The following is a 26,284-nucleotide window of genomic DNA, read 5'->3' on the forward strand; positions in this document are numbered from 1 at the left end:
TTGCCCTCATCCAGATTCTTGGGAACAAAGGCATTCAGAAAGCCCTCCAAGACAGGAAATTCACCATTTTTTCAGTCCTCTCTTACACAGCCAATTTAAATTCTCGTAACGCTGTGGAGCCATATTTTCATTCGATTCTCAGAGATAACAGCTCTGAGTCTCAGAGTTTCATTTTGTTTCAGAGAAAATATTTTTAAAATAGTATCTTTAAGGGTTTAACACCAGACAGCACCCAACACCTCATTCTGTGCCTCTCCGCACACACTCTCTTACCTTACACACGAGGGCAATAATGACAGCTCTCCTTTGCTTTGTGGGACCTGCAAACACTGTCTCATACGGGAGAAGGATACTTCCGCCTTGGGTGCATAATCTGCTTAAATATTAAAATGTTCCAGGAAAGGAACAACTGCTGAACTTTAATAAAGAAGAGCTCCCTATATCCCAGACATAAAGGTCTTGCTATACTGAGCTGTCCTGCTATACCAATATTTGATTTCTGTAAGCAATTTTACCAGCCTGTAAGAGGTATTACACAGAAGGAAAAAAAAGACTGGCATAAGGTTGACAGTAGCGCCTCAGGGCAATCACAGAAGTCAAATTATTAAATTCATAAACAACCCTTCACTGCAGAAGTAACAGTGATTGTTAATGCCGCCAGCGGAATAGGGAACACAGGAAAATTATGGCTTTAATTTCAACCATTAAGGTACCAGAGGCTTAATGAAGAGCTGAGCTCTGCATGAGAGCACGATGATGAATTCGCTCAGTGCAGAGCTCTCCATCGGCAAAGTGGGTGCTCAGGAGGGCACACGTGGCCAGAGATGCCTCCTGGGTCCTCAGAGGTTTTTGCCAAGTGTTACAAAAAAGGGTTCGGTTAGGAATAGATGATAGCCACAGCTGACAAGTGAGAGAGCTCTCCTGAATCTGTTGCTAGTGCCTGGTTGCTGTCCACTGCTGTTGCCAGGGGAACAGGCGTCAGCTTGATGGAAACAAGGATCAGCGAAAACTTTCACTTACCTCATTTCCACTGATCCCAACAGCCATTTCTATGGAAACAGTCGCTTCGAGCCAGCGGCGGAGAGGTTACCGCTCACTTGTTAATGTCAGGTGTGGCTACCAGCCTATGCGCTTCATTCAGGTACCACCGTACCTACAGCACCCGCATCCACCTGTCAGCCACCCCCGACAGCATCTTAACTCTGCAACAGGAAAGTTCAGCGCTTAAAAGTATATATAAATGTTTAACACGGTTCTCTATTAGAAAAAGGAAATTTAGCATTCTTCCACGTAAAGCTGAAGTGGGGCTTAATTTCTTGTTCTACCAAAACCAAAGCATGTGAAGTTACTAAAGGACCACAGATCTCTCCCTCAGCTTTCAACCCCACTCCCGACATTACTTCCAAGTTCAAGAAGAGAGACCTCCAACTGTACGGACAACTCTTTCACCTATGAGTCTAGTCAAACCAAAGACAAATCCAGCTAAACGTGTCTGGAATTCTGGTAGCCTGATCATCACTAATTATGCACAGGAAAATCTTTTTTTTTTTTTTTAATTGTAAGAACTATCTACAAATACCCTCCACTGTCCCTTTGTTTTTGGACTAGATCTCGGGGTGCTTTCTTAGTGTGTTGGTCAAGATATGGAATTAACTCATTAACTCAATATAATTTTATTCTGTAAAACAGTGGTAACCAACCATGCTGAGAGCCTGGTTATCCCATTACCTAACTATACCCCTTTCAGCGTTGCAAGCAATTCAACTACTCTTCTAAGATGTAGATATGTTTATGTACAGGAAGAAATTCTGTTGTTTATTTTTTGTCAGCAGATGCTGGTCAAATATTTAATGAGAGCTAATTCTAATCCCAGTCATGAATAATTTATATGAATGCCTATTCTGAGAAGGTATGTCTCCTCAAGCAAACACCACCATCTACCTGGTACGTTTTGCCCGCTGAGCCAACATTCAAGGGGAGGAAATTAGAGGCAATCTCCGATTGACCATGGCTCATAATGGTGTGAATTTAATGGGCCAGGGTGTAAATTATGATGCCCTCCCAAACCTGAACCTATTCAGTACAGTGCCCGCCCCCCAACACCACCCGTCTCCACTTCCTTATACCAACAGTAACACAGGTAGGTAGAGTAGCCATGCCTGAATCTTTGTCTAGGTTTTTTTATCCCAACACTTTCAACCAATCACCGAGCATCCTTTCCCCCCAATTATTGTGGATTAAAGAGAAACCAAATGGGTTGAAGAAAGATGGAATGTTCTGGACAAATGTGAACCAAGTCTAAGGATTAGGAGATGAAATTACTTTTTTCCTTCAAAAAAGTGATTAGGATAGAGGTCCATCTCCACATTGGTCATAGTTTGGTAAATAATTCAAGAACCTTCATAGTATGATACTGAATTTATAAAGGAAAATAGAGTTTTTAACATTTTTTGGCAAGGAACATCCAGGCACCAAGACAACAGTATTAAAAACAACTGAACAGAGAAAACATTCATAGCATAGGATCCTAAAATTACCCTTTGGATTTACTATGAACAATGGCATGTGGGGCCTGACTTCAAAGGCCGACAGAGAACAGATGCATCGAAGTCTGGGTTATATTACACTAATCTCTTAAGGGTCTTCTATCTAATCTCTTTCTGGCCATTGCTAAGTGCCGGGGATATGACTGCCACTATAATAAATATCAGAGATTATCTAAACTTCTTAGGAGAAATCCATCTAACAGACATCAAAACCTGTCTAGGCATCGTAGGTCCTTAGTCTTTCTTTGGCAGGAACAAAGACAAAGGCAAATCAAATCCTTCCTCAACAAGGACCTATGATTTACCAGCTTCTAAATATTTTCATCTTCATTGTACCTTCCCGCACCTCTGATAGCATTTTTGAACATTAGATCCTCTAAAAGCAAAGAGCAGTAGAGAATACTTCGTTTATTAACTCCTGAGTAAAAGAGTCATGCAAATTAAACCCAATCTATAGGCCTGGTCACAGGGGAAAAAAATTAGCTTAAAAGAACTGACTTGATTAGATTTTTCTTGCATCAAATCCCGTTTTATATACTCTTATTCAAGCTACCGCCATAACGATAACCAAGCTCTCTACACTCTTCAGCTCAGTGAATCCTCACGCAACTCCACACGGTGAATATTATTAACATCATTTCACAGACAAGGAAAGTGAGGCTCTAAGAGGTAGGTCATTTCACCAGATCTCACAGTTGGTAAAAAGTAGAGCAAAGAGTCAAGTATTGATTATCCGACTCTAAAGCCAGTGTTTCACCATATGTTACAGAAATGCCATGCCCCTCTATTTGTGCCAAGAAATCACTGTCAGACATAACCTCAATCATGATTTACAGCCGCATCATACTTCATAGAACCTTCACGGCCTCCTCTTGGGGGGGCACCGAGTACAGTATTACTCTGCATACATAGCTCGTTTCTCTTGGTCACTTCCTGGGAAATCCAGAAAATGGGACACTTCAGATAGTTTCCAAACAGCCCCTCAGCTGTTCCCACCTCACCCAGGGAGGGGACTGGGAGGAGGCCCGTGGATTTAAGAGAAAGATAGATTCAATGAGTAAAATTCTTTATAGTACATATTTTTCAAAGCACTTCTACATTCATGAGCTGACCTAAAGCCACCTACCCTACGGCAGGAGGGGCAGCACGGGAGCATCTTCCCCATTTGAGGGGTCAAGAGACAGAGGCTCAGGGCTCCTAAGTGAAGTCCCAGAGTTAGCGGGTGACACTGGCAGGACCAGAAGCAAGGTCTTCCAGTTCCCTTCTCATCTATCAGTCCCTTCTTGGGGGTTTGACCCACACCACAGCAGCTCAGAGGGCCCTCTACCTTACCGCAGGTGTGCCTGGCATCAGGTGGGTCCTGCAGGTGAAGACACAAGCCCACTGTCCATGACCACCACTTCCCCCCCAGGAATCTGGCAGTGATTCTAAAGAAACGAAGCGCGGAAACACCACTGTGTTCTCTTATTTTACCTATCTACGGACGAAAACCTCAACGGGGACAAGGGTTAAGTGAACAATTTTAAAAGTGAAAAATCATCAAAGCCACCATGAGAACAGACGTAGTCTGAATTGTAGACTTAATCGAGACAGTCTTTCCAATGCCTTGTCGAAATGGGACCATCTCCTTAATGACGACTTAATGTGAAATCACAACTCTAGTTACAGATATTCTCGGCTCCTCCCACAGAGCATGAGCACCAGAGAAAAGCATCTTCATCCAGGATCACGTTTGGCTACGCCGGGCGTGCAGTTCGTGAACCTCGCACTCACCTTGAGAAGAACGGTCTGCGTAAAAGCAAAGATTTTCCCAAAGCATCAATCTTAATGCTTTAAAAACATACCAACACCAAAAACAAGTGTGCAAAAAAAAAAAAAAAAAAAAAGGAGGAGCAACAAATATTTCCAAATGGTTAACAGACTTAAAGACACACAGCATCTTATAATGATTCTTCATTAGAAAGCAGCAGCACGGTCTTAAGTGTCTAAAACAGGAGAACTTTTTAATTTGGGCCTTTCGGAATTACATTTGTGTTGGTCTGATGGTCCCTAAGGGGCTATGCGACATAAGTTGTCTTCCTTTTAATATTTATTTAAAACATTTTTTATATTCCCTCCAGTGTCCCCTAAAAAAAATTGCGAAGAATCCTAAGACTAAAACTAAAATTTAAAAAAAAATTACATTTCTTTAACAAGAAAATGAATACAAATGACCCATCTGGATTTTGTGTTGCTTTGGGGGAAAGTCAAGGAGGAGAACCCAGGCAGAGGAGCCTGGGTAACTCATTGTTAGGGGAGGTGGGAGCAGCCCCTTCTCCGGTTTCTCCACCCCCACCCCCAGAGACACCTTATCATCTTTCAAGATCCAGCTCACAGACATGCAGCTTTCACAGTCGCTCCGTCTCCACCTCTACTCTAGCTTGGCCATCCTCCACTGCCTGACAACAGTTTCCTCCCCACGCCCGAGACAATGACTGTCTGAGCACAAGGCCCCCATCTGTGTCTTCGACATCTTGGCACCCCGGCTTCTGGCCCAGAGCCGGGCACTCAACAGGAACTCAGGAAAAGCTGACCGAATTAGCGAACGCGGATGCCCGACTCTGCTCTGCAGACTTCCTTTACACAGAGCACGGCTTAGCATTTCCTACCCAAGTGGTCTTACAGGTGGTGCAGAGTCAGTTGCAGCCCCACATCATGGAACGGACTGAAAACTGCTGCGAAATCTCGGATTTTATTGTAAAAATTCACATGTCATTTGCTCTCTCCTTCATAAGGGATCTAGTTTTGTTCTGATTCAAAACTGTTTTTAAATTACTTACTATTTTCCCCAAAATATATTTTAGTACGCTGGCCGTTCCACCATGGTGTGTGCCTGTTTTTATCCTCCAGCTCTGGGCACCACCCCCCTCGGGGTGCATATTTAACACCCACCATCTAACCAGGAGGCCCTCCCTCCCATTTCCCCGTTTCCCTTTTCAAGCTGCCTCATCACGCAGGGGTGATGTTCCTGCTCTGGGAGCGCAGAGATAAGGCATGTCACTGGCACTGTTAAAATCAATCGCTTCCACGGCCTCAGTTTAGTTGGGTTTAGGAGGCACGGGGTGCCAGGAATTCACAACAGGATTGCTGTTACCCTTGTACGGGCCGTTTCTGTGGTAAAGTCAACACGATGCTGTTTCTCCAGGGATACCTTCCACGCTTACCATCCCGACACTAACCTAAGGCCGTGGCGGGTCACTAGGAGGAAGGCACTTTTAAGGTTTTAAGTGAAAGAACATGAGGCTCAAAGAGCCATTTATCTATAGAAGGAAGCTTTGGTTGAGGTGGGGGGCAGGGGGTGAGCTGTCACACCCCCAACTCAGTCCCTACTCCCCTCACTGTGGGGCACGGGCTCCAGGGCCATTTCTAGACAGGGCTTCACAGGACAGTGTACATCCACGGTGTAAAAGTGACCACGCTCGGTCAAGGAGAATTCTAAACGTGCTATCCCTGAAAACAGGCAGGGTGGGTTAGAGGGAAGATGAGGAAAGGAAGCAGAGATGGATCACTAGCTCTGCTTTCTGCTCTGGAAAAGGCAGTGTTGAGAAAAATGCGAGAAAGGTCTCTCCAGTGACTCAGCATTACACGAAGACATCACCTCCCCCAAGATACAAGCTTGGAAAGGCACAGATAGAGTGAGTGAGGAGTAGATAAACTCACTGGGAATGAAGCCTATCAACAGTGTCTCCTGAGGATGTCTGAGCTCAGGGCGCGACAGATGCTCCTCTGGGGAGATGGGCACCTCCTGGGCCTCGCTCGCACTCCCAGCCCCGCCCCCGCCCCGGCAATGGCTATATACTTACTGGCTCTGCTTCTGAGGGTCTGGAGAGCCCTGGTTCCCTTCTCTGGGGTACTCCCCTGTCTGGGGTGTCTGTGGGATGGGGAGGACGCAGAGCTGCCCAGAAGGGCTCTGGGATGGCAACTACAGGCAGGGCGAAGCCCCCCTCCTGACCCAGTCTCCAGCGAACCCCCTGTCAATCCACCAAGCCAAGGGGGTCAACAAGATGAAATTTCAAAACTGGTGACTGAGTGACATGGACGATGATAAGGCCATAGGCAATTTAGGGGCAAAAGCTGATTATTACCCTGCATTAAAGACAGATTCTACAAGTTAAGATCAAAAATGAATTGAAGGGAGCATTCTCACAGTGACAGCAGCAGAAAACCAAGCTGAGAAACGATCCCGATCTGAAGGATGTGAGAGTTTGAAACTATTCAGTATTTATGTGCTCATCTAGGCTTATTTCTCTTTTACCATGAAATCTGAAACACCACTGGAGCTCATCATGATACACTGCAGGTAAAAAGGGCCAGGTTATGTACTAATGGGAAGAAAACCACAAAAGACAAAGGGCCTTTCCTGGGGGAGACCAAGGCTGGGAATCCTTTTACTCACTTTTAATCTACTTCTACACACTGGCATATTAACGTGACTGGCTTCGGAGAAATGGTTCCATTAAATTAATAGTATTTGGCAAGCATCAGAAACACAGAATCTCACAGACAGACACAAGCAGAAAGAATCACAGTTTAGTCCAAAAGCAACACACAGAGGGGACATCAGAGTCCACATGCATGCAGAGAAAGCCGCAGGGAGCAGCTGGGGGACACGCAGAGCCGCCTGACACACGGCAGCAGCAGAATGTGGAACACGGATCCAACTGCTTACCCACTAAGGACACCAAGAACCAGGTTAAGGACGAAAAATGAGCCAAGGATGATCAGACTAACAAAATACACCCATGGCCATTCCCATCCTATCGCATCATTTACCTGTAAAATGTAAGGAGATTAGTTATCAGTTATCCATTTGCCAAAGAGCAGAGCCCCAAGAACAGCTGCTGGACCACTAGGGCTTTGATTAAAGACTGGCGCTCCTAGAAGGGGACGGCGCCAAGGGCCTTCCATTTTTGTTCTTTCAATAAGGACAGGTTCTGCTGCTGAAGCCTACAAATGCGACCTACCAAAAATCATGTAGCTACTGTTTTGTACCAATTAATCAGCATTATATCTGGATCCAGGCCAATAACACAATTATAGATGTATCTTCTTTTAGGACAAATGGGCAAGCAATGCCAACAATTTAAATCCCAAGTGACAACGCTGATTAATTTCTGGTCAATAATTATCCTATAGCTTTCTTTCATGAAGGCTGGTAAGGTTCCAGGAAACATCTTGATTTGGGAAGCCTCAGCAGAAAAGAAAGTATCTTGGAGGACACATAAAATGCTTGGCACCCACCCGGCGGCCCCCATCTAGCAAAGCCTGTGTGGTCTTGGCAACTGTCCTCGGGACTCCGCTTTCAAGATGAAAGAGGTGTAGCTTACCCGCTCAATACACCAAGTACAAGATTTAGTACGAAAAATGACCCAAAGATGACGAGACTGACAAAATACACCCAGGGCAATTCAAATCCCATAGCATCATTCATCTGTAAGAAATAAGATGGTCTCATAGGAGTGGGTTAATAAGAGAATCTAATAAGGAGAGAGGGTTACATTAGAGACAGCATTCTATACATTTAATTAAACGTTTACTTAGCTTCAAATCAGACAACAGTAGCCAATGCACATTCATTATATATTCCCGAAACACACACGCACACGCACACAGAGCCATCAACGCTTTCAGGGTAAATAAAGCCAACTTTGGCCACTGCTGGGGCAATCAGCTGGGGTTTGGTTCCTTCTCACAGGAAACTGCCTTGGTAAGGGATTTTCAGAAAAGATCTTGACAGAAGACAAAACTAGTGCTTAGCTGGGAACTATTTTCTACTCTGCCCAAGTTGTCAGTACTATTTTTGCTTTCAAAATTTGTGATGGTGGAAAAGTCTTAGTTATAGAGACAAATTTGCAACATTTGACTCTATAAATTCTTTTCTTTAAAAAAAAAAAGCCCTAAAATAATAACTTTCCACTGGAAGCCAACCAATCCAAGGAAACCTAACCCACTTTAAATCTGGATTATCTGCTATCAGCGAGTGCAAGCACAGCTAAATTAATGCAAAGAAGGAAAGTATTCAGAAGTCACCTAGCTGACACATGCAGGGGTGCTCTGGGGAATGACATCTTTTTCCGTAACTGGACCCATAGGAAGGACCCAGGAGAAGGAAAGAAGCCCTTATCCTCCACACCTAGCTTGAACCTACATGACCCACCCTGGGGGAGCTGGCTCCAGCGGTGAGCTGTTCCAGAGGAACCTGGCGCCCCTGCTTCTAGGACAAGCTGAGGCAGCACAGTCAGACATGGCCTCCCGGATACACCTTCCCAGGAGAGGTCTGATCATGATGGAGCAAACAAGTGCTTTCAGGTTCACGGCTGGATGGAACTTTCCGGCAGCACAGATCACGTTAAATTGGGCAAACACTTCTCCCAGGGAGGAAGTGTAAGGACTGGTGAGGGGACAGAATGAATGACCCCGGGCCTGACTTTGTCGGAACAGCCAGAATCTTCGGCTAATAGAACAGTATATAGTCTGGGCCGATTCATCGCTCTTGCCTTGCAGGGCCAGGCCCTTGGGCCTTTATGCACGTGCTTTCCTTTACATTATCTGGCGCTAGATTTTTAGCTTTACAGACCGAAGCTCAAGCATTTCACTGTCTGCCTCATGCAGAAACCAAACGGAAAAAGAGAACATTAAAAAAAAAAAAAATTACCTAACATCTGCTGCTGAAGTCTAGGGAGAGGGCATTAAATCCCTTATGAAACACCTGTTTGGCCACATGAAAATGGATGTGCTTAATAGAACTGCTATCAGTCTGCACATCTTACATCGGCAATTAGAGTAATGAATGAGGCAGGGCCGTGGCTGCAATTGTTGATCTCATTAAGTTGGATAAACTAATTTCAGCAGGAAGGCCAAGGGTAATTCTTCCAAAGCAGCTACACCGCTAAACATATTTAATAATCCAGACGTGGAGGAGAAGAAACAGGCTGCCTGGTGGAGGGACCAGAGCCCAGCCTGGAGCCAGGGCCTTCCACAGAGACCTCTCTGGGCCGGCTTCCCCTCTGTTGTAACAAGAGGAGTGCACGTGACAGGGGTGAGTGGGCCTGCTCACGGGGAATAAGGATGTGCACGTCCAGGACTCCCACCGGAGACCCCGCTCTCCCACAACTCTGGAAAAGTGGGCCAGCCGTCAGCCGAGCACCTGCCCCACCCATCCTCTCTGAGGCCTCAGTCCCATGTTCCAGAGAATGGCTCCAGGAACAGCTGTCTGCTCCAACTTAGGAGGGAACTTTTTTTTTAAGTAAAGAAACTTTTAATTTCTTAGAAGTAAGTGTGCAACAGACTCCCATTTGCTCAAATCAGAAATATCACCTGGAGTAACAGCTAGGGGCCAAGGGGAAAACAAAGGCCACAGGAGACTCTATAAATCTCCAGAGGGTGCGAAAGAGCAACCAGAATTAAGCCTTAAGGGCCAGTCTTTCTCCCAAAGAAATCTCCTCAACCCAGGTCCCTTTTTCAGAGGCTTACCATACACATGGAACAAGTGAGAACTGGCAAGCTGGTCTCCGAAATACCCATAGGAAAATAGAGACTCTGCTTGGGATTTTGTCTGAGTGGTCTTTGTCAGCAATGGAAAAATCGGGAGGAGCTCGAGCATTTCAATTTAGATTTTTAAAACATTTGTATCAAAGTCATCGTGTGGTGTCATCTGGTACTCAGGAAATAACCTAGTTTCAGTTTCCCCTCACTTCAAAGGCTGAGACGCACATCCGTATCTCCGAGTAAAGGCTAACCTAGGCTTTTTGTTTTTTTCTAACTGTTGCAACTCCTACTAGAAACTTGATATATTGGTTGTCGCTCCCGTGAGCGTGGAATCAGAGAAAGGGGCAGAAACGCAAGCTGCTGGCTAACTAGAGAGGGATTTCCCTGGTACCTTGAATGAATAAGATGGACAGCTTGGCCAAGGGAACTTCCCATTTGAGTCATACAGCCAGCACTGCCATAAGTATGCTCACTGAGAAAAGACCTTGGCACTAAGGCAAAAGGCCACAAATGATTTATGTGGATAGCTCTCTTCTGAAATCAATACTCTTTTCATTAATTTCCTACATCTAAAAACATTTCCTCTGAGCTGAAGAAAAACAATAGGATCATGTAGGGTTACTCTGCATCTTGTGGACAAAATGAAAGCCCAGAGAGTTCGGGTGACCTAGCCAAGGTCACACGCCCAGCCCTTTCCAGCCTTAAGGCTTTTTCCTTGCACTACACCTTTCTGCCTCTGTGGACAACAGATGCATGTAGGTCAGATGGCACCTTAATTATGTTTAATGGAATTCACTTCATAAAAGAGTACTAAAAAAAGTCATTTTTCACCAGAAACTAATAATCCCATTCCCCACACATCCAAATGGTCCTATTCTATGTGTGTTTTTCTGTATATCGGGCCCACCCGCACGTCCCTTTTCAAGACCCTGCCACCACCTGCCAGGCACTCTTGGGAACTGAGGCATCCCTGAACTTGAGAACACTGACTGAATATGAACCTGACGAGATGCAAACTCAACCCTGGCAAAGACTTTGTCCACCATATACAAACGCCTAAAGGATTGGAAATTTTGCTTGCCATCAACATTTAAAATAAAATCTCAGTTCTCTCTCAAGATGTTCCCTTTACACTCTAGCTACGGATAAAAACAGGCACTTAAACATGGCCCATCTGTAGTGAGGCAATGGGATCATGCACTTAAAGAGTAACAGTAACTGGTGTTTGCTGATCACTTGCTCTGGGCCGGGCACTGTGCGGGGCAGGGATCTTCTGTTCTGTGCACAGCTGTGTGGCTTCCCGTTGACTGTGGCCCATAAAGCATGAAGAAGGCTGGGGCCCTGGCTCCTGCCTATCTCTGTGCTGAGATAGTAAGTGTAATGAACAAGTAATTAAAAGCAACCTGATGTGTTTCAGAGGCTAAGGTCTTAGTGAACACTCTGGAAGACATCACTGAGCTGCCCCCTAGTGTTCCGAAGGGCTCGAAAACCTCTGACAGTGGAAAAATGCCAAGGAAAGAGCGCCAGGTTCTAGTCTAGACCAGGGGTCACCAAACTGTGACCTGCAGGCCAAACCAGCCCACCACCTGCTTCTGTACAGCTCGTGAGCTAAACATGGCTTTTACATTTTTAAACGGTAGGAAAAAAATCTGGAGTATCTCATGACACAGGAATGTGATACAAAATTCACACTTCAGCGTCCATAAATATTGGAACGAAGTCACATTTGTTTACATGTTGTCTACGGCTGCTTCCAAGCGACATGGGCAGAACTGAGTGGTTGTGACAGAGACATTACAGTCTGCAAGGCCAAATATATTTACTATCTGGCCCCTTATAAAAAAAGTCTGTAGACCCCTGTTCTAAATCAAGTACCACTTGCTCTAGCGGTAGGACCTCGGGGATGTTCAGGGTCTATATTCCACTGTTTCCCAGACCTTCTATATTGGGATATAGACTGGAATAATGTTGATAAATTACTGGAGTTCCTCCATCAGAATAAAGATGCCATGTAATTCATAGAGAATGTAATTATTATGTTGTCAAATTATTAGCTCTGTGATTGTCATATGAAAAACAGAGGTAATAATTATATCATCCTAGGTGATACTTAGAGGTTCTCAGGAAAGCAAGTAGAAACTTTTGTTTCTGGGTACGTGTTTTCTCTCGTTTAATCACACGCTCCCAGAGTTTTCACTAGCTCAGCGACAGGAAGACTGTCATGAGACAATCAGTGTGCAGAAACATAACATAAAGTATAAAATTGTCCATTAGTCAGGGCATGTTGGATCGGCAATGGCAATTCACCGTGAAAACAGGGAGAACAGAGCTGAGAGGAGTCACAGGTTTTTCATTTATTTGTTTTAAATCAAAATGTTGTCTTCTGTACTGTTTTGGGGGGAAGGATCAGAGTTTGGGCTATCTGGATGACGCTTTTCCTATTTATCAGAAATTCAAGGGAAGACTTGGATTGAGCCCTCTGCTAACCTAACTAGGAGTTACAGCTTAGAAGATAATACTGAAAACAAACCCTTTACCTAATTAGAGGGTCCCCTTGCATGGCCATGGCCTTGGCTCATCCAATATAATCTCCCTCCTTCTTCCTCTTCACAAAAGGCATTGTGTTATGGATATAAATAACAGATGTGCAAACCCACACAGACACACACACACACTCCCCTATGACAACACAAAAAGGAGAGAGAAAAACAAGATATAACACGTTGGTGATGTTTTAAAAACCTTATTACCAAACTAGACTCACACTTTGGGGATGAAAATAAAAACATGTCTTCTTTGCCTAACACTGAACATATATAGGGACCTCTACAATCTTGCATGCATGGAGTTCACTTGTGAAGGGAAGCAAAAACCTATTTACAACCGTTATACGCTATGTTCCCTGAAGTTACAGAGGAATGGGAAATCCTATAAAGTGTCTGAAATTTAGATCCTGTCGGAAGCTACTCAACTTGCAGGCCTTCTAACTAGAGACTGACCATTCAAGAAGTATGTTATGACCCATTGTCTTTTAACAAGTCATTATTGGAATCCTGGTTAATCCCATTTGGACTTGGATTTAGGCTCAAAATCTGCAAGTCAGCTGTTTTTCCCAGCAACTCTGTGTCATGGAAAATAATTTCTAAACTTCTGTGAGCTTTTTCAAATTCTATCAGACACAGAAGTAAACCAACAAACCCAGCTCTGAGAAATGGCTGTTAAAATATGACTGCTCTTCATTTACAGCAAACCTTTCTGGCTGTCAGGAACAAGGAGAGCCAGCCCTGAGCCATACAGAGTGCCCAACTGTCTTCATGGACAGGTCCACCAGCCCTGGAAGGCTTATATGCCATTTCTACCCTCTCTGCCAGAGTTCTATAGCTCCAAAGGAAAAGGAAAAGAGAGCGAAGGGCTTATGCTGGGCTGATCAGTAGTAATACTGAATGGGGGAAAAAACCCATTTGGGCTTTAAGGCTGTACTAAGCTATGGAAAGCATGACAAGAATTCAATTAATGTTCCCTATCTTCCACTTAGGATCTGGTAGAGCAACCTGCCTTCAGGTATAAAAGGTCAGTTTTAGTCCATGGAAGTCCAGGAGCCTCTTAACCTGGGGAATGACCTCTGGCTCTTTAAGGGTTTAATGAGGACAGCCCCGGCCCTCTGGAGTTCCTCCAACACAGGGGACTACTGGGCACGCTCAGCAGTAAGTCCCCAGGCGGCACTGGGGATGCGAGGGAGTCCACCTCCTATAGCAGCTTTCTAGAGCTGAAACCAAGGCCCCAACATGGAGAGATGATAGGTCTTACTGAGTGACGAGAGGGCCTGCTTCCCTTCCCAAAGAACTCACTTCCAGGGGGTCTTTTTCAGCCAGCTCCCCAATGGCCCTAGCTAATGAAACACTTTTATCTGAGGAAAGCATACTCCATCCACTCTCTCCTCAAGCGGCTTACCCAGTAGAGCACGTCTGTCCAGCCCTCCATGGTGATGCACTGAAACACGGTGAGCATGGCAAAGGCAAAGTTATCAAAGTTGGTGATGCCGCCATTGGGGCCAACCCAGCCACTCCTGCACTCTGTGCCATTGGCGGTACACTGGCGTCCATTCCCTGAGAACGCACACGGTGCTGGGTCCTCCTCAGCTACGATATCTGCAAACAGCAGAAGAAGGCTTGACCACTCAAGGGAGGAATGAACATCAGGAAACCAAGCTGCAGAAGCCAAGTACCCTGCCCAGAGCCTGCAACACTCTACTTCCCAGCTGTGCTATCTCGGATTCCTACTGTCCTTCAAGGTTCACTTCACACTTTCCCTCCTCCATGCAATTTGCCATTTCCTCTCCTCAGAATCCACCCCTCTCTCCTCTGTCCCACTCTAACAGCACCTTTCCTCAGCCTGTACAGAGCAACACTATTGATTCACCTCACGGTCCAGTTTCAGGGGGTCCCCCCATCTCGTTTACCAGAGCACATTACATAGGAAATCAAGATAGAAAAGGGAACTAAATTCTCATTTATTCTGAATATAATTCACACTAAGAACTGCCTTAGATTCACCAGTGTATTCGGCTGTCTTTTTTTTTTTCCCCCTGTCTCTCTCTCTCTCTCTCATTTTGTTTTAGATCTTCCCCAAACCACAAAAGTTGTTTTTGGGAAAGCCAAATGTTTAAATAGTTAGGTTAGCTGTCATTTTTTATTACTCACCTGAGTCAGCAAAAAAACATGTTTTGTGCATTTTTCCAATAAAAAGTTCCAATCCTATAATAGCATAGATTATGATTACAAATAACACCAAAAGGGCTATGTGAAGGAGGGGAACCATGGCTTTTATGATGGAGTTCAGGACAACTTGTAAACCTAGGAAAGAGAAAAATAAGTTTGTGAGCCAGGAAGCTATTTCAGTGATGCACAGATATGATTCCTAATGATGCTTGCTCTGTACAGGACACACAGTAATAAAACTCAGAGGTATTTCATAGCTTTTAATTAACGTTAAGCCTGGGTGTGAGGTAAGTCAAAGAGGAACCTTAAAGACCATCTAATACAACTCCCTCAACTTGAAAGATGGAAAAACTAAGGCCTAGAGAGGGCACTGCCAGATATGAAAGTCATTCCTTTATGCATTTGTTCATCCATTCAACAAAATTCCTTGAACGTCTACCGTGCAGCCAACATAAGGTTTAGTGCTTTGGGGGATATGAAGATGTATTAAATAATGTGGCTCCTCTCAAAGAGGTTATGCTGCAGAAGGAGACATAAGAATTAAACACAAATTACTCTAAGGTAGCACACAGATGCTGAATAAGTAATATCACACAGGTAAAATTAAAGAGGGATGAAAGGCATCGCTTCTGAGTGGGGGAGAAGAAAGAGAACTGGGCAGTAGCCTCCCCCTCAGGAGGGCCTGAAGCATGAGGAGGATGGATTTCCACAGGCAAGAGGAGACAGGTTACTCCAGGCAGCGGAAGAAAGTACCAAGAGCACGGAAGTGAGCGAGCGCCACGTGGGCTGGGGGTGGTGAGTCTCGGTTGGCGGTCATGAAGTGGAAAAGGGTAACAAGAAAGACAAGCAGATTGCAGCTGGGTAGCTCTGAGTTTTGAATTCAGATCACAGGGCCAGAGTTTAGTCCATCGGCAAAAGGCAGCCTCTTTATTTATTTTAAACAGGAGAAAATCAAACAAAAGTTTAATAACATGTATACATGGGAGAGACCCCGGAAAACTCAAAAGGCAGCCTTTTTAGAAAGACAAGTGGGGCAGCAATAGGCAAGACAGGCAGAGAGGCAGCTGGAGGGTGCTGGGCCCTCCAGGGAGGACCGGGTAAGGAGCTGGATGAAATCAGAACTCAGCAAGTGAGTCTGAGTTAGAGGAAGGTGCCCAGGGAGGCAGGGCAAGGTCAAGAGGCTAATCCTAGTGCCTGAACAAAGACAAGCCTGTCAAAGGAGGGTCCCCTGGAGTGGCAGAGGGAGACGAGGGGCCGGGAAGGAGAGGGTAAGAGCAACTGTCCACCTGGTGAGTCTGATCACTTAACATGAAAGGGGTAGTGCCCTGAGGCTGAAACGTGGACCTGAGAGATGAGGGAGGGACGTGGAAACCTGGGAGCTACCCACGGAGCAACACTGAGAGCCATGGTACAGGAAGAGAAAAGACCATGGGAACAGGGACAGCGGGGCAACACTCTGGCCTGGGGTGGGGGGGAAACAGGAGCCGCAGGGAGAGCGGTCGGCAGGAAACCAGAGCCGGACTAGATCCAGGCCACCTGACGCCCCTGCACGTGCCCTGCGCTTCTCCCAACACCGGGACCTACCTCAGCTTCCACTCGACTAGCTCACTCTTTCCCCCCTTTTTTCTTTCTCTTTCCCTTCCTCTCCCTGCTGTCTCTCCCTCCTCCAAACTGCCCTTTTCTAGTATCTTCTCACTTTCCCAATACATATTCAAACAATGAAAGAACAGAAGAGGCTGAGATGCTAGAATTAAATACGTTAGAAGTCAGAACAGACCAAGCAAAAATACTTATCAGCGATAACAGCAAAAGTTCGCCTTGATAAGAAGCACATGGGAAGAGCTGGGGGATGGGATGGGGAGGGAAGGGCGATAAGAGGGTTTCAGACTCGCAAAGAACCTCTTTCCAGACTTTCATTAAGACAGAACTCCTACATACTGTCTTCGGATACTTAAATGTTCAAATGGTTTCTTTTGGAGAAAAAATGATCAATAGGATGACTGTTAATGTTTCCGCCTTCTATAAGGAAAAGATGGAGGGGAAAAGAAACATATGCTCTAATCTACTTGGGCAAGGGGCTTTTTGTTTGCTTTTTCATTTGGGTTTGTTTGTGTTTCTTTTTGTAAGACATGGATGGGCCATCCAAAATCATCATCCAGCAGTTAGCTCTTCTCAGCTGTATGGCAGTGAGCCCTATGTTTCATAAGTGTGTCTATGTTTATTGTAACTATTATATTTCAGATTGGCCAAATTTATGAAATAATGACATTGTATCTTATTGTGAATGTGTACACTTTCATGACATTAGGCTCCTTTGTATATAACCAATGTGCACAACAGATCTCACAGGACTCTAACCAAGGAGGCAGTGAAATGGAGCAGAAGGAACAGTGGGCCAGGAACTAGGAGGCCGCCGGTCTGGTCCTGTTTGGCCACCCCCTAGCCATGAGAAGCTGCCCAAGGTTTCGATGACCTTCCTCATCTGAAAGATGGTGATTGTGGACCAGATGATCTTGAGGGTTCTTTCCCACTTGATGGTCTAGGATTCTGATACATATTTATCAGTTACCTGTGTGGAGCTAGTTAAGAGCTTCACAAACATCTGAAGGACTCTATCTGAAACACATGTTTACCTTCCAATGAATGAACATATATTCACATACACACACAAAATCATGTCTTGTAGGACAGTCTGAGTTCTCCTGAGAAGGGATTAGACAACTCCCAGATCAGTATAAACAGTCACACCTTCCCAGGCATTTTTAACAACTTCAAGTATATAAGAAATCACTAGTCCACAGCTGCCAACTGCATGGGAAAGAGCATGACGCAGAGCCCCTGAGCCATCTCCCCAAAGCCCAGCTGGCTCTGATGAGAGACGTGGCTGCTCCAAGGCAGTTAATGAACATGAGCTGAGAAAGTCCTCACACATGACTCAGACCCACAAAGCCACTGCACCCGCATGTCTGCTCACAGCACATACTGCAGGCAGGCTGGCCTGTCATTTGCTCTTTGGGGGAAAAAAGTTGCCGTGGTTACTCTGAAATTAGATTAAGCTGTAACAACTGAATCTGAAACCTCATGTTTGCTCACTGAACTTCTCATTTAATCATGTTACAAGTAACAGGGCCAGTCATTTCCAAGGTATTTCGATTTTTCTCAATTGCTTCCAGAAGGTTCTGTGGTTTTGACTTGTGCTGATCTTTTTCAATGAAAATAAAGGAACAATCTGGAAAAACAAGTACACATAAAACACCACTTCCTACACTTTAAAATGTTAAATTTGCAATTTTTTTTTCCAGACAATTTTTGGTGCGTTCTGAGTGCCAACAGGTTTAATAAAAATTTCATGAAGAACTTCTGGAGAGGCAAAAACATGATCTGTGCTCTTTTGATGGCTTTATGAGCTGTGAAAAAAAGGCACAGCCTGCAATCCCATATCTGTCCTGCAGCTGGAAGCAGGCAGCCAACTCACAGCCACAGTCCTTGGAGAGGCACTAAAACTTCCACCGTCTGAAGTTCCCAGTAGGGATGTCCTATCACGAGTAGAGCCCAGGGAAGCATATGCCATGCTCCTTACTGAAGTTCCTGGCCAGGGCACAGATGGGGCATCTGTTCCAACTCAGGTGGCACTGAACCTGGCCTGGAGATCTGGAGCAAGAAGCAAACTAGGGCCTGGCACAGACAGGTAGAGTAGGCTAGTGGGTGATACAGCATCTCTCACACTGAGGGCCCTCTCTGTGCTCCAGACCTTGCGCTGAAGGCTCTCCCTGCATTACTGCATTCAGACCTCACAACCACCTTCAGGCAGGTGCTACTGTGCCCTACATACAGGGAGGACACAGAAGCATTCACCTCTTCACCCCCGAGTGAGACGGGCACAGTCCCTCCGTGGGAGAGTTAAATAGACTTTCAGGATCCCAGCCCCCTGCTGCTCTCACTTTGAAAAAAGGCAGTCAGTTGAGGCCTCCAACACCCTCATCCCCATAACCCACCACGTTCAAAGGGACAGGCCTGAGAGTGGGAGGAGCTGATGGCAGCAGATGTCAGAGGACGAAGACCAGACTGCAATCAGGAGGCCTGAACTCAAGGTCTCCTGCCACCACCCACTTGGTCTCTGCACGAGAGAAGATTCCCTCTAATATAAAATCAGGAAGACAACAATCACTACTCCTCCCTCCACCCCCCTCCACCCCCGGTCGGGGCTGTCACGGGGACCCGAAGTGACAATACAAGCGAAAGTGCTCTGTAAATGGCGAAGGCCTCCACGGTCACCTGCTGAGCCCCGGGCTGGTGCACAGCAACTCACCTCATCGCACCCTGTTTCACAATCCCGAGACCCACCCAGAAGGATAAAAATCAACAAACTTCTGGCTTTAGGAAACGAAACGTGCTTACTGGGCACTCCTGATACTAGTCGAAGTGGTCGTAACACTCGAAAGGCGCGGAGGGCTTTGACATCAAAGCCTCCCGATTTGCCACTGGAGTGGTTGCCGCCTTCTGTTTCTTTGGTTAATTGTTCCAAAATTACACTAAACAGTCTGAAAGAAGAAGAGGGGAAGAAATGTTAGAGTCTGTCACCCAGGGAAGCAAAACAGGATGGTGAGAGTACTTATTTCTGAAGAAGGGCCAATTCTGTCAGGCTGCTGCTTAAGTAGAGGGAAGGCAAAGCAGAGGTAAGAACCAGGCTGTGACTCCTGGCCGTGACCCCTACATCTAGAAGGCCTAGGGATGGGGACTGATCTCACCTGTTTTCTTGCCGGTGGAGCATCCTAGCATGTCAGCACCCTGGCTCCCTGGTGAATCCCCTCTTCCAGTGATGACGGTGGAATTGCCCCAGCAGCTGCCATTTATGAGGACTCACCGTGTGCTAAACACTTAAAATTATCTCCTTAATCCTCAAAAATGTTAGGCAGTGGGAGTTATCATGAACATCATTTTACACGTGAAAAAACAAACTTGGCGAGAACAAGTAACTCGCCCAAGGCCACAAACTAGTGGCAGAACTAAAACCTGAATCCAGGTATGTTCGACGCCCTTAGATTCCGTAAGGGCAGGGAACTGTAGTCTGTGTGTTCATTTGTTCATTTAGTCTGTTCCAGCCTAGTGCCTAGAACAGTTCCTGACACACAGGAGGCACTCAAAAAATATGTGATGAATAAACAATGAATGCATGAATGACTCCAAAGTCCCAAATCTTAAACGATATGTTATGCCACTTCCAATACAGTCACTGACACATACACACCCCCACCTCCACCTCCAAAGGGCTGTTCGGGGAATGATGTAAAGCACAAGATGCTAAGGAGCTGTGCAAAGGCCAAGAGCAGAAACCTAAGAGAAGGTATTAAGAGCGTCATTTTCTCTCTTGAAATGTGAATAATATTGTATCTGGCAGCCACGACAAATTTTTCCCTACTCTCAGAAGGCTTTTCGGATAAAGCTATTTTCAGGCAATCCGCTCATTTGACAGTTACTTTTTTGCTCTTTCAAATAAACATTTGTTCTTTGGAATTGTTGCTTGTTTTTCAGAATAAATAGAAATTTGCCCATTTCAAATAGAATCAACTCTGGCCAATCAGATTGTGGAAATGATTGGCCCAGCAACAAAGAAAAGGTTTCCAAAGTTTAATTAGCAGCAAAGCACAAACTCTGCACCCACTGGCGTGCCTCTGGATGGCCAAGACACTAAGTCCATAAAACACAGGGTGGTCTGATTACAGTCCTGATGGGGCACAGTCATGTCATTCTGGGGTGTTTAAAGACAGGTCATCTGTTTTAATAACAGTACCGCAATTAGCAATGAACCTGGTGGGGGGTGGGGAACAGGGAGGGAATAAGTCAGGTCTTTACCTTTTCAAAGCTACAGAAGGTGGGCTCTTTCTGGTTATGACTGGGGAAATATACCAGATTTATGATAGGTCTCTCTCATTAGCATAGTTTTGTAATTACTATAAACCCCTGCAGCAAGGCTAAATAAAGTTAAAAGTCTCCCCTCCAAAACAAGTTCACAGTGTCATAAAAACAAAGCAAAAGGGAGAAAGAAAACCTCAAACTCTTCTGAAATGCTGCAGCCACAGGAATTTTCATCCCAAAGGGTTAGGAAAATAATTTATGCAGGTGGTAACTTAAGATTGCTTTCAAGTATCAGTGTACCTTTGCAATGTACACCTCATGGCCCTTTTATCCCCTGTTCTTCGGCGAGGCCTTGAAAACAGGTGAACAATGTCTCTCCCATCACAGAGGAGCCTGACTCAGAGAGGGAAGCCGGCTGCTGTTTCCAGACAGCTGGAGGGCTCAAGGGGTCAGGGCATGCTTCCACTCCTAAGAGTTCGGAGGCATTAGGAAAGTCCCTCTCCTCCTCTGGGCCTAAGTTTCCTACTCTGAAAACTGACTGAATGATCCAGAGCCCCGCCCTTCCCATTCTAATATTCTGTGATGCCACTCCTTTCACTGCTCCCACCCGAACAAAATAAGTACCATGTGCCTGAAGAGATGTGGACAAGAGGAGAAAGTATTTGATCCTAGACTGTTATTAAAAGTTTACCCCAAGACAGGAAGAAAAGGCAAGGAGCTACCCAAACTGACACAAATTAGAAGCACCAGAATGAGCCCCCCATGTTCACAAAAGCTTAAGTGATGAGCTTGAATGCTTGAAATACGTGTTTATTGAGAAATTTAGAGGAGTGGGATAAAAGTTGACTCAGATCAAACTCTGCTATAAGAGAATTATATCAGCTCTGGTAGACACGCTGAACCTTCCTGTGGTCACATTATTCACAGTTAACATCTTAGAAATATCAATTACTTTCTTGATGTCTCTGTTATTGGGAATCTTGACAAAAGCAATAGGTCATGGTTGACTTGGAACGGAAAATCCATTGGATGAAGACAGAGTTGGCAGTTGGCAACTTCAGTGAGCAGGAGTTTGATTCAAGGGAAGACATAATAATTAAATTTTTCTTTTTCTTTTTGAACTTTTCTTCTGCTCTTTGACTACAATTTAGTACGTATTTTAGATAAAAGGTAATCTGATGTTCTAAAGTTTTTCATATTTAATGAGAAAAAAAGACCAAGTCCAGTTCGACTTTAGTTTCCTAGATGATTTTTTACTTTTTAAAGCAACTTTACTGCAGCTTAATTTATACATAATAATATACACCCATTTAAGGTGTACAATGAGATGAGTTTTGATGAATGCATAAGCCCCAGTAACAAACACCACAACCAAGACAGAGAGCCTTCCCAATATCTCAAACAGTTCTCTCATGCCTCCTACAGTCATCCTCAGCTCAGCCTCAGGTATCCACTGACTTTATCTGGTTTACCACTTTAGGTTGTTTTTTCCTTTTCTAGAATCTTAAATTGGAGTCATACAACATGCTCTCCTTTTTGTTTATCTTTTTTTGTTCTCTATGGTTTTGAGATTCATCCAAGCTGTTACATTTATCAGCAGTTCATTTCTTTTTATTGTTGACTGATATCCCACTGTATGAACATACCACAATGAGTTTATCCATTCACCTGTTGAGGAATACTTGGGTCGTTACCAGTTTTTCTCTATTATGAATGAAGTCTCTTTGTGAACAGGTATTCTCATTTATTTTGGGTAAGTACCCAGGATAGTCCTGGTAATAGGGTCATATGGTTAGTGTATGGTTAACACTGTAAGAAACTGGCAAACTTTTCCAAAGTGATAGTACCGTTTTCCATTTCTATAAGCAGTGTGTAAGAGTTCCAGTTGCTCCATATTTTGGTTAAAATCTGGTATCGTTGGTCTTTTTACTAATACTAGTGGGTATGTAGTGCTATGTCACTGTTGTTTTAATTGGCACTTCTCTAATTACCAATGACATTGAACATCTTTTCAGATTTGAATAAATCTGTCCATCTCTACAACAATCTTACTGGGATTTAGATTAGGATTCAATCTATACCTCAATTTGGGAAGAACTGATATTCCAACAATACTGAGTCTTCCAGTCCATGAACATGGTACATCATTCCATGTATTTAAGTCTTCTTTAATTTCTCTCAGCAGGTTTAGTCATTTTCAGTGTACCATTTATCCCTAAATAGTTCATGGTTTTTGATGCCATAGTAAATAATAATGTCATTAACATTTTATTTTCAAATTGTTCATGACTAATATATAGAAATTCACATGCTTTTCTATAATGACCTTTTATCCAGAAACATTGCTAAATTCATTCAAAACATATAATTTAATATGATTTTAATCTTCTTAAATTCACTGAGACTTGTTTTATGGCCCAGAATATGTCTTTCTTGCCGAATGTTCCACATGCATGAGAAAAGAATGTGTATTCTGCTCTTGTTGGGTACAGTGTTCTAAAAAAGTCAATTAAGTCAAATTGGTTGATGGTACTGTTCAAATCTCCCTATATCCTTAGTGATTTTCTGACTAGATGTTCTATCAACACTCCTCAAGGAGGGGTATTAAAATGTACACCTGAAGATCTGTCTGTTCCCCCTTTCAGTTCTATCAGGTTCTGCTTCGTATATTTTGAAGATCTGCTATTGTGTGTACGTATGCATAGATACAGGCACACACACACACACGTGTGTCTGTGTATATATACACACTTAGGATTATTACATCATCTTCATGAAATGACACCTTTATCATCATAAAGTGTCTTTCTTTATCCTTGATAATATTCCCTTTTCTGAAGTCTACTTTGTTGGTTATTAATATAGCTTTCTTTTGATTAGTTTTGCATGATATATATTTTTCTGTCCTTTTACTTTCAAATTATTTATGTCTTTATAAATTACGTTTCTTACAGACACTATAGAGTTGAGTGTTGTTTTTATACACATATAAAATCTGATAACCTCTGGATTTTAAGTAAGGGTGGATTTTAAATAAGGGTGAGTTTAAATCTACCATCTTGCTATTTGTTTTCTATTTGCCCTGTCCATTGTTCCTGTCTTCCCTGCTTTTTTAAAAAATTGAGATTTTAAAAAATTCCATTTAATCTCCAATACAGACTTATTAACTATACCACTTTGTTTCTCTAGTGTCTCCTCTAGATCAAGTGTCAGCAAAAGTTTTCTGTAGAGCACCAGATAGTAACTATTTTAGGAATCGCAGGCCATAGGGTCTCTGTCACAAGTAGTCAACTTTTCCATCCTAGCACCAAATAGCCATAAACATTAGTGAGTGTGCCTGTCTTCCAATAAAACTTAATCTGCTAAAGCAGACAATAAAATACTCTGTCAGCGTTGGGGGGCAGGGGAGGCAATAAACTCTTCTTGTTCTATGGGCTGAAGTTTGCTGGCCTGTGCTCTAGGGTTTACAATATACATCTTTAACTTCTCATGGTCTACCTTCAAATAACTCCACCAACTGCAAAGCACCTTCCTATAGTATATGGCTATTTCCTTGTTTCTGTCCTTTGTGCTACTGTTGTCATATATTTTACTTTTATAGATGTTATAAACCCCCCAATACACTGCTGTTATTTTTGCTTTAAATAATCAATTACTTTTAAAAGATTTTAAAATGAGAAAAATGTTTTTATATTTACACATGCACTCATCCTTTCTGGCATTCTTCATTCCTTTTGTATAGATCCATGCTTCTATCTATTGTCATTTTCCTTCAGCGTGAAGAAATTCCTTTAACATTTGTTAAGGTGCAGATCTCCTGATGAATTCTCAGCTGTGGTTTGTCTGGAAATTTTCTTTCTTGCTTCAATTTTTAAAGATACCTTCATTGAATAAGAGTTCTACGTGGACATCGTCCCCTAGCACTTTAAAAATGTCAATTGTCTTCTGGTTTGCACAGTTGCTTGCATAGTTGCTTGGCTTTTTCTCTACTTTTAAGATTTTCTCTTTATCTTTGCTTTTGAGCCATTTATGATCATGATGTGCCTTGATGTAGTTTTCTTCATGTTTACTTTACTCTGGCTTTGTTGAGCTTCTTGGATTTGTGAGTTTATATTTTTCATCACATTAAGAAATTTTGGACTATTTCTTCAAATATTTTTTTCTGTCTCCCTTCTATCTCCTATCTTCTGGGACTCCAAATATATGTATGTTAGATGACTTGATATTGCCCCACAGGTCACCAAGGTGGTATTCATTTATTTTCCATCATTACTCTTTGTATTACTCCTATATCTTCAAATTCCTTGATTATTTTCTTCTATTGAGTCTAATCTGCTGTTAGGCCAATCCAGGGAATTTTTCATTTCAGATGTGTTTTCCAGCTCTCAAAGTTCCATTTGGTTCTTTTTTTTACATTGTCCCATCTTTTCTCACTGTAGTCATATATTCCTTTTAGGTCCATAAACATATTTATAATAGCAGTTTTAAAAGTCCTGTAAAGGAATTCTCCACTAATCCCACCATGTCTGTCATTTCTAGGCCTGTTTCTATTTCCTGCTGATTATGGGTCACAATTCTTCACATGTCTAGTAATATCTGACAGGACGCTGAACACTTTAATTATCTGGATTTTGTGGTCTTCCTTTAAAGAGTGTTGAGTTTTGCTTTGGCAGGCACTTAAGTTACTTGCATGTCAGTTTGCTCCTTTTCAGGCTTCTTTTCAAATATTATTACTAAGGGTTCCAGATGGTTTTTACTCTAGAACAAGAGTTGGCAAAATTGTTTTGTAAGGGTCCAGACAGTAAATATTTTAGGCTTTGTGGACCTAAACCACACAACTCAACTATGTAAACAAATGCTTGTGACTGTGTTACAGTAAAACTTTACAAAAATTGGTAGCAGGCTGAATTTGGCCCACCGACCACAGTTTGCCAATCCCTGCTCTAGAGTTAGTTAGCCCGTACTACTAATGGCCCTTCTGGGGTCTCCACTGACAGTCCAGGGTGTTCAACGAGGTCTTTCCACTCTGGTTGGTCATAACTTGAACAACTCAAAGACCTATGTGAGTCCTAGTTATTAGTCAGCTATAGCCCCCCAGATTTTCTTTTTTCCCTACTCGTAATCTTTGCCTGGCCTTATGGACTATCATCCCATGTAGGGTAGCTTAGTCTTTAGCCAAAACTCAAGACGACCCCAAGGCATACTTACAGACCTCCTTCTCTCAATATCTCCCTCGCCGCTCCCATATCATGCCTCTCAAATTTCAGCCACCTCAGCCTCCCTGAACTCGTCTCTGTCTCTTCAACTCAATGAGACTACCGCACTCTTCTTGGTTCCCTGTCTTTGTGCTGTATGATAATCCGAAAAATGCCTCCAGACAGAAAGATGATTTGTAGGGTAGAGACAAAAGAAACGGGGCTAAGCAGCTCCATACGCTAGCTGACCAGCAAGTCCAGGGTCAGGAGAGTCACAGCAAGATTATTCCAGAACCAAGAGACCTGCAAGGCTCCTGCTTGCCACTCCTTGTTAAAGTTCATCAAATACAGGAAGGTATGATACGTATCTTCATTTTAGTTCATGCTGCACTACCTCTGCCACAATACCTTAGAGTCCAATGTACTAGGGTGGTTTTTGCAA

At 43.7% G+C, this 26,284-nt stretch overlaps 1 protein-coding gene across 3 annotated transcripts in view; it reads right to left on the bottom strand.

Moving 5' to 3' along the window:
• The window catches only part of CACNA1D (calcium voltage-gated channel subunit alpha1 D), a 318,418-nt gene that overhangs the window by 127,684 nt on the left and 164,450 nt on the right, over positions 1–26,284 (bottom strand). For 2 of the 3 annotated variants that reach the window (XM_060161575.1, XM_060161574.1), the window contains exons 5-8: positions 19,190–19,332; positions 14,774–14,926; positions 14,025–14,221; positions 7,913–8,016 (exon numbers count right to left, since the gene is read on the bottom strand). In XM_060161575.1, the coding sequence (XP_060017558.1) occupies positions 7,913–8,016; positions 14,025–14,221; positions 14,774–14,926; positions 19,190–19,332 (597 nt within the window). Of the gene's footprint in view, positions 1–7,254; positions 7,359–7,912; positions 8,017–14,024; positions 14,222–14,773; positions 14,927–19,189; positions 19,333–26,284 lie in introns of all 3 variants that reach the window. The other variant, XM_060161573.1, reaches the window with a different exon arrangement.

The sequence above is a fragment of the Lagenorhynchus albirostris genome, chromosome 10, assembly GCF_949774975.1.
Source record: "Lagenorhynchus albirostris chromosome 10, mLagAlb1.1, whole genome shotgun sequence".
NCBI lineage: Eukaryota > Metazoa > Chordata > Mammalia > Artiodactyla > Delphinidae > Lagenorhynchus > Lagenorhynchus albirostris.